The following is a 15,353-nucleotide window of genomic DNA, read 5'->3' as shown; positions in this document are numbered from 1 at the left end:
TGGAAACTTCAGGAGGGGAGAACAGTGGCATAGCGTGGATTGCCAGTTCCCGGGACTGCACGGGGGTGAGGTCGGTTGGAGGGAAATGGACAGAGTACGCATGCACATTCAACTGCCTAACAGTTGAATCATTCTGTTGCCTGGAGGGTCACTTCCTGCTTGGCACGGAGAAGCTGCTCTCAACAGAGCCCAGCGACAGAAGCACACAGCTGTACTGAGGCAGCCCTGGATGTTGAAATTTTGCACCCCTAGCAATTTTCTCCCTGGGGCAACCACCCCGTGCACCTCCCATGCTATGGCACTATAATTCAGAAAGTTCTTCCAGATGTTTAGTTGGAATCCCCTTTCTTGTAACTTGAAGCCATTAGTTGGGTCCTACCTTCCAGAACAGCAGGAAACAAGCTATACCCTATAAGCATTGAAAGCTGATAGAGGATGCTATTGGCTGACACTTAAGTGCCTTCCTCAGCATAACAAAAGAGGTTGCTCAGTGCCATAGGGCAAGTGAGTGGGCCTCCCCACCCTCACTTAACTGCTGGGTGGATGGAACAATAGGGCAGGGTGTGGTGAGAGAGCTGAGCAAAGAGCAGGTGGAGAAGCTAGACATGGAGCGATAGAAGCAAGACCCATTGGGGTGTTAGTGCAGTAAGCCCCTCCATTCTATGCTCAGGTTGCATATGTCTGTTGATATATGCTAAAGATGCTGTAGACTCTGCTGCCGCTCATTCCAAGGAAACTGAGGCCCGGGTCCCCTGAAGGCTCTCACCGCTCAGAGATTGGGGTGGCATTTAACAATACAATAGGGAAACGGCTATGTATTGTCAGTACTTATCTACTTTTAAAATTTTTCACTTATGATCTTTTTCCTTTACTTCTTTATTCTTTCTTTGCTCTTTTTTCTGATATCTTATCTTTCATTTCACTGCTTTATTGTGAATAGCATTTTATAGAGGTATAAATAACTGTAAATATGAAAAGAGACAAAATATTCTCTAATTCTTTTTCCTTGGTTAGTTATATTTTCTTTTTCTTTTGTATTTTCTTTTGTTGTGAATATGTATGTTTTCTAATTTGTATTTAATAAAAATTTGTTTTAAAAAAACCAACAATACAATAGTACAAAATGACTTTTAAAAAATGCTCACATCTTACTCATCTGTCGTCATGTAAGAGCACACACAAGATCTCCAGAGCATCACTCCGAGAGTCTTTGCGGAGGGATCCTTAGAGATTTTCTAACAATTGCTACTGCGATTTCACACATTACATTCCCTTGGGATTCAGCAGTTTTCCAGCAGTTTTGGGACAGCCTCCCTCCCAGAGGGAAAGCACAGGAGGTTTTAACCAGGCCTTTTGTTCAGCTGCAACACAGTGGGCGCCACTGTCATTATAAGAGAACAAGATATGTGAGTTCCACCACCTCTTTTTCTAGATAAGTAGCTCTAGTTTTAACCCTAACTGGAACACAATAAAAAGCATAGGCATGAATCCCTTAGTGCAGGGGTCAGCAACCTTTTTCAGCAGGGGGCTGGTCCACTGTCCCTCAGACCTTGTGGGGGGCCGGACTATATTTTTTTGGGGGGGGGAGGAATGAAGGAATTCCTACACCCCACAAACAACCCAGAGGTGCATTTTAAATAAAATGACACATTCTACTCATCTAAAAACGCACTGATTCCTGGACCATCCGCAGGCCGGATTGAGAAGGCGATTGGGCCACATCCGGCCCCCGGGCCTTAGGTTGCCTACCCCTGCCTTAGTGCTTACTGTCAGGAAAATCATGTTGCACCCAGAGCTCATGCCTTAGAGTCCATTAAGTGCAGAGACCTCTTTTGAATATAAACATTTTAATTGACTTCAGATAGGTCTTTATCAGTCATAAAATGACGAAGCTTATGCATTTTAAGCATGGGTAATATAAGAACCCAAGAACAGCTCTGCAGGATCAAACTCTAGGTCCACTCAGAGTTAATCTATACCATCCCATAAAATGTCTACATTTCTCTTATTTAGATTGTCCCCTTGTAGTCCAGGCTGGTGGCATTTGCACTTTCTCCATACTTGAAGCAAGCCTATCTCCAAGCTTCCTGGCAATTTTTCAGTAGAATCCCTCCCTAAGGGAAAACATTTTTTATACAATTCCGACACCATAAAAAGCACATGTTGAATAATTACTGGAACGGCAGAGTCAGGTTCAGCATTGACCATGGGAAAAACCATACCAGTTTCACTGTTTGTGCCATAAAGTCAGGTAAGTTCAAAGGATTCCTTGAGAAACAAGGCAGATGAGTTTTTCTTTGATCAACGACAGGTGGGGCTACAGTCATGATGTTATGAAATGGCAGAGCTAATATCTTTTACATAGGAATAACATGGATAACAAAACAATCTTGTTCTGGTTCCTGCACCTTAAAGGAAGATTGTAGACCAAAAGGTTGAAGGGCTGGAGGGAAAGATATGACAATTGGGAGATTTTAGCTTAGGAAAAAATGAGACCAGAGGAAGGAGACACAATGGTGCTGTACAAAATTTTGCACAGTGCAATAAGTTCTTCTTCCTCTGCCACAATACTAGAACCTGATGGGAAAGTGAATGTCGGAAGGTTTCTGACAAAATACAGTACAATACCACGAACAGAACACCTGCAAATATTGAAGTGTAATATATTTTTGTGGCGGGCGGTGAATTTTGATTAAGTGAACAGCTCACTGTATCATTTTGCTACTCCACAAAACAGAGGAGCTTATGAGTTCGGGCAAGGTTTTCATAGCTGATGAGGACAGATTTATGCTAGACGGTCATAGATTGGAGACAGAATATTTCTGTAAACATGCCGTTTTTCTTCAATGATTCCTGGGGATCCAACCAGATAAGATCTTGCACTGAAGTGTCTCACATATGCTGATTGCCACGTCGTAAGAATTCCGAAAATAACAGCATGATACAAGGTCTGTGTCATGACTCTTTGGGAGGTCTATACCTGAGGAAGGTCTTCTGGTACAGAGGTGCAGGGTTTACATGTGTGTGGGGGGGGGTGTCACACTGCCTTTTTATTTCACTGTTTGAAATGAATTTAATATGTTACTATATTTGTTTTATTGGGGACGTGGGTGGTGCTGTGGGTTAAACCACAGAGCCTAGGACTTGCTGATCAGAAGTTCGGAGGTTCAAATCCCCGCAGCGGGGTGAGCTCCCGTTGCTCGGTCCCTACTCCTGCCAACCTAGCAGTTCGAAAGCACGTCAAAGTGCAAGTAGATAAATAGGTACCACTCCGGCGGGAAGGTAAACGGCATTTCCATGCACTGCTCTGGTTCGCCAGAAGCAGCTTAGTTATGCTGGCCACATGACCTGGAAGCTGCACGCCGGCTCCCTCGGCCAATAAAGCGACATGAGCACCGCAACCCCAGAGTTGGTCACGACTGGACCTAATGGTCAGGGGTCCCTTTACCTTTATATTTGTTTAATTAGATTGATTTTTTTCTGAGATTGCCACATAATGCTCTGAAAGGAATAAGTATATGCAACATTTTAGTTTAGGAAAGAGGAGAGCAAGGGAAGGGGACACGTTGAAGGTGTTTAAAATTATGCATGGTGTAAGGAACGTTTTCCTGTGTGACAACACTAGATCCTGATGGAAAACGGTGTGTTGGAAGGCTTCTGACAAAATGCAGGACAATGCCATGAACAGACATTGCTCCAAGTGACGTATATGAAAGACCTGCCATGTAGACTGGTATCATGCTTCAACTGCAGGAGAAGGGCAAAGCCTTTGTGGCTGAAGAAAGCTTTCCAGCAAAAGACTTATGAGGTCCCTGTTCAGAATTGTAGTCGCTACAAATGATGCCAATGCTCTGTTGTCAAACCAACTGGTGGAAGGAAGATTTTGCTTCTGGGACTCATAACTTACACAAGTGATGCTTAAACTGACATTGGTTAGACTTAAAAAGAAAGCTGAGGATTAATATTCATGCAAAGGTTGGAGTGTAATTTGCCTCAGGTAGACAGAACATTGAGTGAATGCGTTTTGGGGTACTAATGCAACTTTTTCCGCTGAACTTAAACTCAGACATTTATCTCTCTTCAGAATGAAAATATAACCACTTCCTTAATATCTTCCCACCAAATGCACATGGGAAATGGTGTCCTCCATCACCAGTTCAAATGAGACCCTGGTGAGCCACCAAACCTTTGTCCTGATTGGCATCCCTGGGATGCAAGAGAAGAACTCTTGGTTGGCCTTCCCACTGTTTGTGCTCTACGCCCTGACTCTGTTTGGGAACATCACAATCCTCTATGTCATCAAGATTGACCAAAGCCTCCATGAGCCCATGTACTTCTTCCTTTCTATGCTCGCCTGCTCGGATCTGGGCCTCTCCATTTCCACCATGCCAACAATGCTGCAAGTCTATTGGTTTGACTCAGGAGAAATCCCATTCAACGCCTGCATCACTCAGATGTTTTTTCTCCATTCGTTCCAATGGGCAGAATCTGGCATTCTTGTGGCAATGGCTTTTGACCGTTTGATTGCCATCTCTGAGCCATTGAGATATAGATTACTTCTCCCAAACACAGTAATTGCAAAAATAGGTATAGCTGTGTTTTCCCGAGCTTTCTGTGTCATCTTCCCAATCCCTTTTATTATTAAACGGCTCCCTTTCTGTAGATCGAATGTCCTTTCCCACTCCTACTGTCTGCACCCAGATGCTATGAAATTAGCTTGTGCAGACACAAGAGTCAACGTCTTATATGGCTTGATTCTTGTCATGTGCACTTTGGGGTTGGACGTGGTCATCATTCTTGTATCGTATGTCCTGATTCTGAAGACTGTTTTGAGCATTGCCTCCAGGGAAGAGTGTCTGAAGGCTCTCAACACCTGCGTCTCCCACATTTGTGCCATCTTGATCTTCTACGTCCCAATGATTGGTGTCAGTGTGGTACATCGATACGGGAAGCACCTTTCCCCCATTGTCCACATGCTGATGGCCAACATCTATGTTGCGGTCCCACCACTTCTCAATCCCGTTGTGTACAGTGTGAAGACCCAGCAGATTCGGCAAAGGATATGCAACATTTTGAAGTTAAGGAAAAGTAGGGCTTGATCTTTCTACCAAAGAAGAATTCCATAATAAAGTGGTGCGAAAGTGTATTTGTTACGGCAAAAATCTGGGTGCGAGGCTGCTCTGCCACCCAGCTCATCGGACTCAGTCCGTGGGTCCCTGCGGAGGAAAATGAGCTCAGCCGGAGACAGGAGCAAACTGCAGAAGATCCAAGTTTATTGGCCAACAGGTTCAAGACGAGATTGAACAGTGAGAAAGGGGTGACATGAGTTTTTGAAACTTCCCTCCATGTCCCAGAATACAGTGCAAAACACGTCATGAATACATTAAAGAGAGGTTTGGTTACACAGATTACATCATGAATATATTAAAGGGAGGTTGGGTTACACAGATTAACATATGGAGGAGGGAGGGGGGAATATGCAGAGCTACACCGGATTAACATAAGGAGGAGGGAGGGGGGAATATGCAGAGCTGGAGATATGCACAGATAAACACTTCCTGGGGATGAGAAAACAATGGTCTCAAATATGCATAGTCTGGCACCTGACATCGCCTGGAGGAAAGGCTGATCAGAGCAAACTGGCACGTTGATTTTCTATGAATTTTATAGATTTTAGTCCCTTTTGACATTGACAATTGGAAATAAATTGATATATTGTAGCGAAGAAGAAGGTGAAGAAGACATGCCCCCCCCCTTCCGTAACAGTCCCCCATTCGGAGATAGATTTGCATTAAAGTTCTGTAAGAACTTGCAAATCTTTTCTCCGCACCCTAAATCTCGGGGAAGGTGGGGTGCCGTGTGAGTGGGAATAGGCCCTAATGGAAAAGGAGGTGGGTTCAGCAGGGCAACAAAGGAGGGAGCAACACGGACCAATACAATGTATGTTTATGTTATGTAGATATGCACTAAATAATAACTTTGTATCTACCGTACTAGATGTGTGGGTTTGTGCAAACCTGAAGGGGACTTGCAAATCATGCCTCTTAAGGCCATTTGCAAATATAGTAGTGCAGATAGCTGGGTATAGGATATCGCATAAAGGAACACCTGTTGTATTTTGTTCAGTAGTGGTCTATGCTTTACATTTAGCAGGAAGGTCCACTATTGACTGGAAAAAAAAATGCAGTTCGCTTTGCCCCCCGCCATTTTGTGTTCTCAGGTGTCAAGGTAGCTCTTCTGTGGTCTCACGTGTCACAGTAGTGGCAATCCCTGGTGAATCCACTTAGGGCTTTCATATTAGCCATGTTGCCTGGCACCCATCACAGCTGGCACAGGTTTGGACACATCCTGAGGGAAATATCTTTACCTTGGCCTTTCTATGGGGTTTTATTTTAGAGGCTCTGGTCAACAGTCATGGGAAGTTGCTCACTTGCACTTAAAAGGACCAAAAGCTAATTGCAGCCTGGATACACATGCCCAAGTCACACTGGGTCCAATTTGAATTTATCTTGCCCCATGGTTCTTAACTCTTCAAACCAATCTGTTAAAAGAAAACCATTCTTAAAAGGGGCACTTGTCCAAATAAGTCAATTTAACTCTATAAGGGATCATTCCTGCTAAATCAAGGCATATACACCTTCCTGAAGCTTCTCCTTGGTAAAGTGAGTTTTAACACATTTTAAAATGGGTAGGGAAGGTTGGCAGTGTGCCAGGTGGGACAGCGAAATGTGGTTATCTAAACATTGAACTACACAATAGCCTGATCCATTTGAAAGCATAAAATGTATGAAAATCCTCCATTGGGGTATAAGGAATAAGACAGTATACATTAAACATAAGACAATTACACACACACACACACAAAAAATTCTTCCCTTTGTGGAAATAACACTGTCAAACACATTTCAACATTCCTACATAATAACACATAATACACAACAAACTAATTAAATATCAGTTGAATATAAGAGTCAAAAGATGTCCTTGCAATTCAACTCCTCCCCTCTTTGTCAGCCCCACTTCCCCTTTGAAAGAAATTTGTTGTTGCAGGTAATAAGTCTCGTGGTAGCGAAGCTTTTCATTGGATCTGTAGTAACACACTTGTAGAAGTGATATCCTGTAAGGACAGGGTGGACTTAAAAGACACAGTTAAATAATAATAAAACACACACACAAACACACACACACAATGACCTATGAGGAACCAAAATAAATAAATGCTAAGACACAGAATTTTAAGAGATCTGAAGTAACAATGAAAATAAAAGAGTGTTTCTTGATGTGACAACATCGGCTAGAGTGTTAATAGCAAAATACTGGAAAATGACTTAATGGCAATGTAACTTTGTGCAAGTACCATGAACTAGCCAAAATGACAGAATTAATAAGAAATGCTCAGGCAAAAGGTAAACAAATACCATTCCACAAACAATGTTTGGTTATGCTTCAATTAATTTCATAGACATCATGAAAAAACGGATTAAACGGATTAAATAAATGGAAACAGATTATTTATAACTTTAAAGTGTCAAAGACACAAAGGGATGGAAGTCACTAATACAGCAGGGATTTCACAGAACAGAAAGAAAGTTAATACAGCAGGGATTTCACAGAACAGAAAGAAAGTTGTTGTGGGAGAAAAAAGGGACAAACACTTTGTTATCGGGGTTCACATATCCTGTTAAAAGGGAAAATTATTTCATGTGAGAAGCCTGTCAGGAAATGCTGTTCCTAAAATGCACACAAACAAAGTCTGTGATTTAAATCCCATTGAGGGGTGGAATTCTTTGATATTTACCTGTGAAAAGAATTTGGCATGTTAAGATTTCAAACTTGGGACACATTAAGGGTGATTTCTCTCAATGGTTCCAAGTTTTACATAAACCTCCTCCCCCCCCCACAGTTCCCCCTCCTTCCTCTCTCTCTCTCTCATTTCTTTTCCTATCCTTTTTTTTTTTTTTTTGCTGATCTAGTCTCTGTGCATGTGTGGAGTTCATGTCTCAGCAAACCGTTTATACTATTGAAATGTTGCATCTTTTGGCAAAATTAGAATTTGAATAAGGGAAGGGTAAGGAGTAGATTTTAAAAGAGGGTTAGATTTAAAACAAAAGAGAGAAACTCAGCAATTGAAGTATTCACCAACAAAGCTAGCAATTTCAGCCCAAGCAAAGCGACTGCTTCCTTTATGTACAGGAAAGGGCTAATATTCCTCTGGCCATTCGTGGAACAATGCCGCGCCCTTATATATGGGAAAAAATGGCCAGAGTCAGAATTCATAGGATTTTTTTTAAATTTTTTTTTTTTTAACATTCTAAGTTTTTCGGCCTTACCATTTGCAGACAAAAATTTTCCTGCCCCTTTATTTACAGGATTGGTCAAGGCCCATATGTATTGGTCTGATTTTCAAATAGTAGACAAAATGATAAACAAAATGATAAACACTGTAATCACTCAAATGCTTGGTATTACCAGTTGTGCTTCAAAACATCACAGCTTCACCTCTCACCTTTTTAAAACTAAAGAGCAAAGCTAGGCTGAATTTCAACTCCATCACCACACCAGAATTTAAGAATTACCCTGCAATGCTTGCGGACACATGTCCTTCCACACAGCCACAAATTGGGAGAGTTGAAAGGGACCCTGGGGTCATCTAGTCCAACCCTCCAAAATAAAGGGTTCACAGCCAGATTTCACAGCAAGATTGGTACTACACACACATACTTATGTACACAGGCACTACTGGGGAAGAGAGCACAATCAGTGCTCCTATCATGTACTAAGGAAGAGGAAAATAAAAAATTCCCAACTTATACAGAACCCTTTAGCAGATCTTGAGATTAGTTTGAGTTTACTTCCTTAGACGTGCAAGTTCCTTAGAGTGCAAGTTCCTAGACAAATGATCTTTAGAGAAAGATTGAAGTGAACATTTTCTTAGTTAAAACAGCCATAGATTTGATTTAAAGGGAATACAAAAGTGACAATTTTCCTGAATTTGCAGAGGAATACTGTAGACTCACGATCTGAAAAGTTGCGGCAAAGCAAGAGGTGGGGTAAACATTTGCACCCTTCATCCTCATCTTGTCTTATTTAGGACTGATAAGGTCCAGCATAGCTTCCTTAAATTTAAAATTTTGAAGCAAGCTTGCAGTTTAAACTATGCGCGCTTAAGAAAGGCAGTCTGTCAGAGACAGAAGGAACAGACAACACACATAACAGACAACATGTAAACACACATATTCTCATATATGTATTAACACACAACACACATAACAGACAACATGTAAACATATATACTCTCATCCTTTAGTTGGTTATTGCAAGGAGTTGGGCTGCTTCCTTTAGCTTCATTAAGTGAAATTAGTAGGAAGGTCCCACATGGTTTTAAGAGCCTCCTTGCCTCTTCAAACACCACCAGTTAACCAGCCGGCCAACGCAATTCGGGCTTGGCGGGGGCGGTGCTGGCGGGCCAGATTTCAGAACAGAGGTCTTCTAATTTTTGTTTTGATAATAATTTGTGGCCAGGAATCGACTTCCAATACGTGATGACAAATTGTAGAGGAGAGTCAGGGTCCTTCCGGGACTGAGATGGCTTTCTAGAAGCCTTCCTCCCAGAGTGAGCCCGCTCGTGTCTGGAAGCCTGGGTACCCATTTTATGTTTCACGCGTGTCTAAGTGGAAAGGAAGAGAGGGAGAGGTCGGTAAGGATTGGTATATCTACGAGATTGGTAGACCTAATACAGGGAATTATAGTGAGCAGGAATTTATAGTAAAGAGGGTTTCAAGTCGCTTGGCAACTTTAGTAGGGTTTTTTAAAGAGCTCTAGCTATCCGGTATATTTCCTTCCTATTTTCCTTTTCTCAATATCCTGGGGTCCTTCTTCCACTCTGCCTGATCCCGCCCAATCCTCCCTGGGCTATCCCTCCTGGCAACCTCCTACCTATCGTTAGACTTCTCAGGAAAGGGGCCCTACTGGACGCCCGCGCCGTGCGGTGCCAGATCGGGTGATCCCTGGATAGGGTTCTGGGTCGAAAATCCCCCTTGCTTTTGGAAGCGGGCTCACGCACGATACACGTGTTACGTGGCACCGACCAGTGCGGCTGGGATTGGATAGAAAGCCAGACCCCTTCCTGCCCCCTCCGTAAGGGCGCTCGGGAAGTTCGGAAGAAGAATTCCAACCCCTTGCTTTCAACTGGGACGTCCGTTGCGGAGAGTCGGCTGTTTTTCAAGTCGGGTCTCTCCGTCTTACTTTCGGACTCCCAATTGGTGCGGCTGGCTGGAGAGGTTTTAGAGAAAGAGATAGAGCTCAGAACCCCCCTTTCGGGTCGAGCAGCAGTCCACGGTCTCTCTCACCAACTGGACCAAGAGACAGGCGAGAAGGAGCGATAGAGAGGAGGGCAGAGAATTCAGTTGCCAGGAGATTTCCACCCCTTTCCCACCAGTGCACTGGGTTTTTCCTTTTCCTTATACTCACGTGTTTTCCATGATGATCCCGGGATTGATGAGTAAGCCGGCTGGATCCCTCTTTGCTCCCCGGCTGAACTCCTGGGGCTTTCGATTACCGCCCGGAAGATGGCCGGGGGTCCAAAGGATCTTCCCAGGCAAAATGGCCTGGTGCCGGCTGAAGATTTCGGGGCCCCCGGTCAGCAACGCGGGAGAACCGCATGCCCCACATTGGGCAGCCAACTGTTACGGCAAAAATCTGGGTGCGAGGCTGCTCTGCCACCCAGCTCATCGGACTCAGTCCGTGGGTCCCTGCGGAGGAAAATGAGCTCAGCCGGAGACAGGAGCAAACTGCAGAAGATCCAAGTTTATTGGCCAACAGGTTCAAGACGAGATTGAACAGTGAGAAAGGGGTGACATGAGTTTTTGAAACTTCCCTCCATGTCCCAGAATACAGTGCAAAACACGTCATGAATACATTAAAGAGAGGTTTGGTTACACAGATTACATCATGAATATATTAAAGGGAGGTTGGGTTACACAGATTAACATATGGAGGAGGGAGGGGGGAATATGCAGAGCTACACCGGATTAACATAAGGAGGAGGGAGGGGGGAATATGCAGAGCTGGAGATATGCACAGATAAACACTTCCTGGGGATGAGAAAACAATGGTCTCAAATATGCATAGTCTGGCACCTGACATCGCCCGGAGGAAAGGCTGATCAGAGCAAACTGGCACGTTGATTTTCTATGAATTTTATAGATTTTAGTCCCTTTTGACATTGACAATTGGAAATAAATTGATATATTGTAGCGAAGAAGAAGGTGAAGAAGACATGCCCCCCCCCTTCCGTAACAGTATTGTAATTAGGAATACACAGATAAACCCCATATTGGTACCGTATATATTCAATAACTGGTCTGACTTGTCATAAGAACAAGAAGAGGCTCCTAGATGAGGCCAATGGCCTGTGTAGTCCAGCATTCTCTTCTCACAGTGGCTCTCCAGATGCACATTATGGGAAATCTGCAAGCAGGACCTGAGTCCAGGTCTCTCACTTTCTGCAGCTTCCAGAGGGATAGTGTCATTCAGCCTCTGATAGTGGTAGAATATCACCATTGTGGTTAGTGACCATTGATAGCTAGCCTTTCTGAACAATGTTATTTATTTCTACATCATCATCATTATCATCATCATCAAGTTAGTCTGAGAGCTGACTTCTGCCTTTTCGAAAGAAACAAATAAATTTAAAGAGACTCAGTACAGCCAGTAATATCACTGTTATACAAAGCCTTTTAATATGTTCAAAAGAAGGGGCTATATTTTTAATGCGCCTTTCCGGGAAATGAACACACAAAATCACGCACACACAAAATCACACACGTACACACACATGTACACACACACAGGCTGGCACCATGTGGGGAACGTTGCAGAGCAAGTTACAGGCCAAGCCACTCAGCTGCTGCCATGCTCGAAGTAAGATCCAGGGAGGTTTTTAGGACACCACTTGGTCAAACAGTGAGTGATCAGAATCAGCTGTCGCTGCCTGAGGACAAGACACGTCAAGGGGTTCGGCCAATCACATCAGCTCCTGAGCCTTCCCAATCAGGGATAATAAGATCTAACCAAAGGAGGTTGGTTGGCTGGCCAGATGGGCAGGGTATAAATAAATTCATCATCATCATCATTGCAGAGAGGGATTGTCACTTGCCTTGAACATGATTATTTCTGAAGCTACTACAGCACTGCTTTGACTGATGTGTATTCAATGGGCTTTATTAAATTATTGTAAATCAATTGCTTCATGGTTCTATTATTTGTGTATGCCAGTCTCAGATCCTTCAGGATGACAGATGGTTTATAAATGCAAATAAATAAATAACCACTGCTGCCAATTCTGATTCCCTGAACAAATGCTACATTTAATCCTTGAACATCTTTTGGACCTTGGCGATAATAACTTCATTCTTTTACTCATGCCCATATTTTTTTGTTGTTTACCCCAATCCTCCAAGATGGGGATGGGACCTTTCTGTAAAGAGATTTTACTTTGTATCAATTATGCTTCCTTTATCAAAGAGAAAATCACACAGGAGACCTGTTTCAGGTTCATAGCTGTTAGTGTAAGTGCAAAGAACTGCTTGAGATACAAAGCAGACGAGTTTCCCCATGATCTACTTCAGGGGTCACCAACCTTTTTCAGCCATCGGCTGGTCCACCGTCCATCCCTCAGACCATGTGGTGGGCCAGACTCTGTTTTGGAAAGAAAATGAACGAATTCCTACGCCCCAGAAGTAACCCAGAGATGCATTTTAAATAAAAGGACACATTCTACTCATGTAAAAACATGCTGACTCCCGGACTGTCCGTGGGCCAGATTGAGAAGGCGATTGGGCCGCATCTGGCCCACGGCCCTTAGGTTGCCTACCCCTGATCTACTTCATCCCTTCTAATCTGGCTTCAGGCCTGATTTTGACACTTGAATGTCCTTGATCATCTTGGCTGATGATTCTGATCAAGTAAGATAGTGGGGTGTGGCACTATATTCTCCTTGCTCTCTCTGTAGACCATCATGTCCTCCAGGTGCGGTTCTGTGCATTCTGTGGATGTAGGATATGGTTATCAGATTTTTTAAATGAATCTGGGGACACTTTTTTTAAAAAAAGCTGAGTAGCAACAGGGAATCAGTAGTGGGGATGGTGAGGCAAAAGACCCTGGGCCCAAGCACACCTGCATATTGTATAAAGGTGCAAAGCCCTTCTTTTGCACCCTGTGAAACATAAATGCACAGAGTTTTTTTAAAAAACTGGGCAACGGCCACCCACCCGCAACTCCCAAGCCTCCACCGATCAGTCAAAACAAAAGGGGAAGGGGGCAGGAGATCTGTACCACCAGACGTCCCCTGTTCCCCTTCGACAGTGGTGGCAGCAGCAGCAGTCAGCAGCCCGGAGCCAGCCGGGTAGTTGGCTCTGGCTGGCTTCAGGAGCTGCTCGCTGCCCACTGCTGTGGCGCCCGCCATTTTTCCTCACTGGAAGTTCCGGCTGGCAAGAAAAAAAGGCGGGCGCCACGGCAGCGGGCAGCGAGCAGCTCCTGAAGCCAGCCAAAGGTGAGTCTGCCGCTGCCACGTTTCCTGGGGACAGATTCTCTCTCTCTCTCTCTCTCTTTCTCAATTTCCATTGTGTATTACTAGACTGCTTTCTAATACCCATTGGCCACAATCCAGAGACTGACAATGTGATAATCATCTACTTTGCAAATGCTAAGAGACCACAGGATCAAAGGCTGTATCTTACACATACAGCAGAATGTTTTGGTAGAGTGAACTGTACCGATTCCAGTTTGTAGATCAATCACATTCTGAATGTTCCCTTCTCTTAAACACTCCCTACTAATAGAAGGTAAGCACGACAGGGAGTAGTTTGTAGCCAAACGATTTGCCTGATATGACTTTCTATTTTCATTGACTTTGGGAATTAAAAAAACATACGGTGAGAGCATGTGGTACCACCCATATGAATCAGAACAATTTTAACACAGCGTATCTCAGGGGACACGGGTGGCGCTGTGGGTTAAACCTCAGCGGCTAGGACTTGCCGATCGCATGGTCGGCGGTTCGAATCCCCGCAGCAGGGTGCGCTCCCGCTGCTCGGTCCCAGCGCCTGCCCACCTAGCAGTTTGAAAGCACCCCCGGGTGCAAGTAGATAAATAGGGACCGCTTACTAGCGGGAAGGTAAACGGCGTTTCCGTCATGCTGGCCACGTGACCCGGAAGTGTCTTCGGACAGCACTGGCTCCCGGCCTCTAGCGCACAACCCTAGAGTCTGTCAAGACTGGCCCGTACGGGCAGGGGTACCTTTACCTTTACCTATCTATATAATGCTATGGGAAGTCATCATATGAGGACTTGGAACACAGCATCATGGATAGCCTATGCAGAGCTCCGTTGGTTAGAGTGTGGTGCTGATAACACCAAGGTTACAGGTTCGAGCTCGGTGTTTAGTTCAAAATTAGTTTTCCGTTCTGCTGATACACATTCGACGCATGGAATGCCTCCACAAGAGTGAAGGAGGAAAGAGGCAACAAGGAGACAGATTAATTCCGTTTAAAAGTTGAAAAGTTACATAAGCTGGGTCATGATCTGACACTGCGCTCACTGCACACACCAAGAACCCAATGGGACCTAAAAAGCGATACAAAGATGTTGTTGCAAGTGTGGATAGCATGGCGATATGGGCAGAACATGTAATTTTTCCGGCACAGAAAGAAATTGGGGGCACCGAGTCTCTGAGAAGACAACTGCAGGTCCATGGGGATTCCCTTGTAATTGCTGTTGGGATTTCAAGTTTCAAGTGTCTCTTCCCAGTTTTCTGGCGTCTTGGGGCAGCTGGCCTCTCTGAGGGAAAACAGATTGACTGCAACCTTCCATGCCATAAAAGGCACAGGCAGATTCCCTCTTGGAGCAGCAGAGGCAGCTTGGAAGAAGTCATGTCAGATTCATGAGCTGCACCGTAAACTCAGGTAAGTGCAGATGCCTGTGTGAGATACAAAGCAGATGGGTTTTCCCTTGACTGACTTCAGAGATGTCTTTCACAGTCATGAGGCCATGAAAAGATGGAGATGGTTATAAGCCTTGTCTATAGGAGCAATCTCGCCTACAGGCTGCAAAACAAAGGACCTCAGCTTCACATAGAGGAGGGAGAAAGGTTGTTTTCTGCTGCTCCAGAGAAGCGGACATGGAGCAATGGATCCAAACTACAAGAAAGAAGATTCCACCTAAACATTAGGAAGAACTTCCTGACAGTAAGAGCTGTTCGACAGTGGAATTTGCTGCCAAGGAGTGTGGTGGAGTCTCCTTCTTTGGAGGTCTTTAAGCAGAGGCTTGACAACCATATGTCAGGAGTGCTCTGA

The 15,353-nt window shown here is 44.2% G+C and overlaps 4 protein-coding genes across 4 annotated transcripts in view; 3 read left to right on the top strand and 1 right to left on the bottom strand.

The window, feature by feature from the left end:
- LOC309369055 (uncharacterized protein) overlaps nt 1-15,353 on the bottom strand; it is a 291,502-nt gene that overhangs the window by 143,424 nt on the left and 132,725 nt on the right. The window lies entirely within an intron of this gene.
- The window catches only part of LOC309368792 (uncharacterized protein), a gene marked incomplete at its 3' end in the record, with an annotated part of 476,991 nt that continues 463,254 nt past the window's right edge, over nt 1,617-15,353 (top strand). Inside the window, exon 1 of the mRNA XM_081909099.1 lies at nt 1,617-1,759. The remainder of the gene's footprint in view (nt 1,760-15,353) is intronic.
- On the top strand, nt 4,137-5,099 carry LOC309369256 (olfactory receptor 51H1-like; the record flags this gene model as incomplete). Its single annotated transcript, XM_081910060.1, has 1 exon — nt 4,137-5,099. The coding sequence occupies one exon, from the start codon at nt 4,137-4,139 to the stop codon at nt 5,097-5,099; it is 963 nt and encodes a 320-aa protein (XP_081766186.1).
- The window catches only part of LOC309369288 (uncharacterized protein), a 150,952-nt gene continuing 148,350 nt past the window's right edge, over nt 12,752-15,353 (top strand). The window contains exon 1 of the mRNA XM_081910101.1: nt 12,752-12,814. Within this exon, the coding sequence (XP_081766227.1) occupies nt 12,794-12,814 (21 nt within the window). The 5' untranslated portion in view covers nt 12,752-12,793. The remainder of the gene's footprint in view (nt 12,815-15,353) is intronic.

Source organism: Podarcis melisellensis, assembly GCF_964234715.1.
Source record: "Podarcis melisellensis genome assembly, chromosome: 4".
NCBI lineage: Eukaryota > Metazoa > Chordata > Lepidosauria > Squamata > Lacertidae > Podarcis > Podarcis melisellensis.
This window is presented reverse-complemented; position numbering and strand designations above follow the sequence as displayed.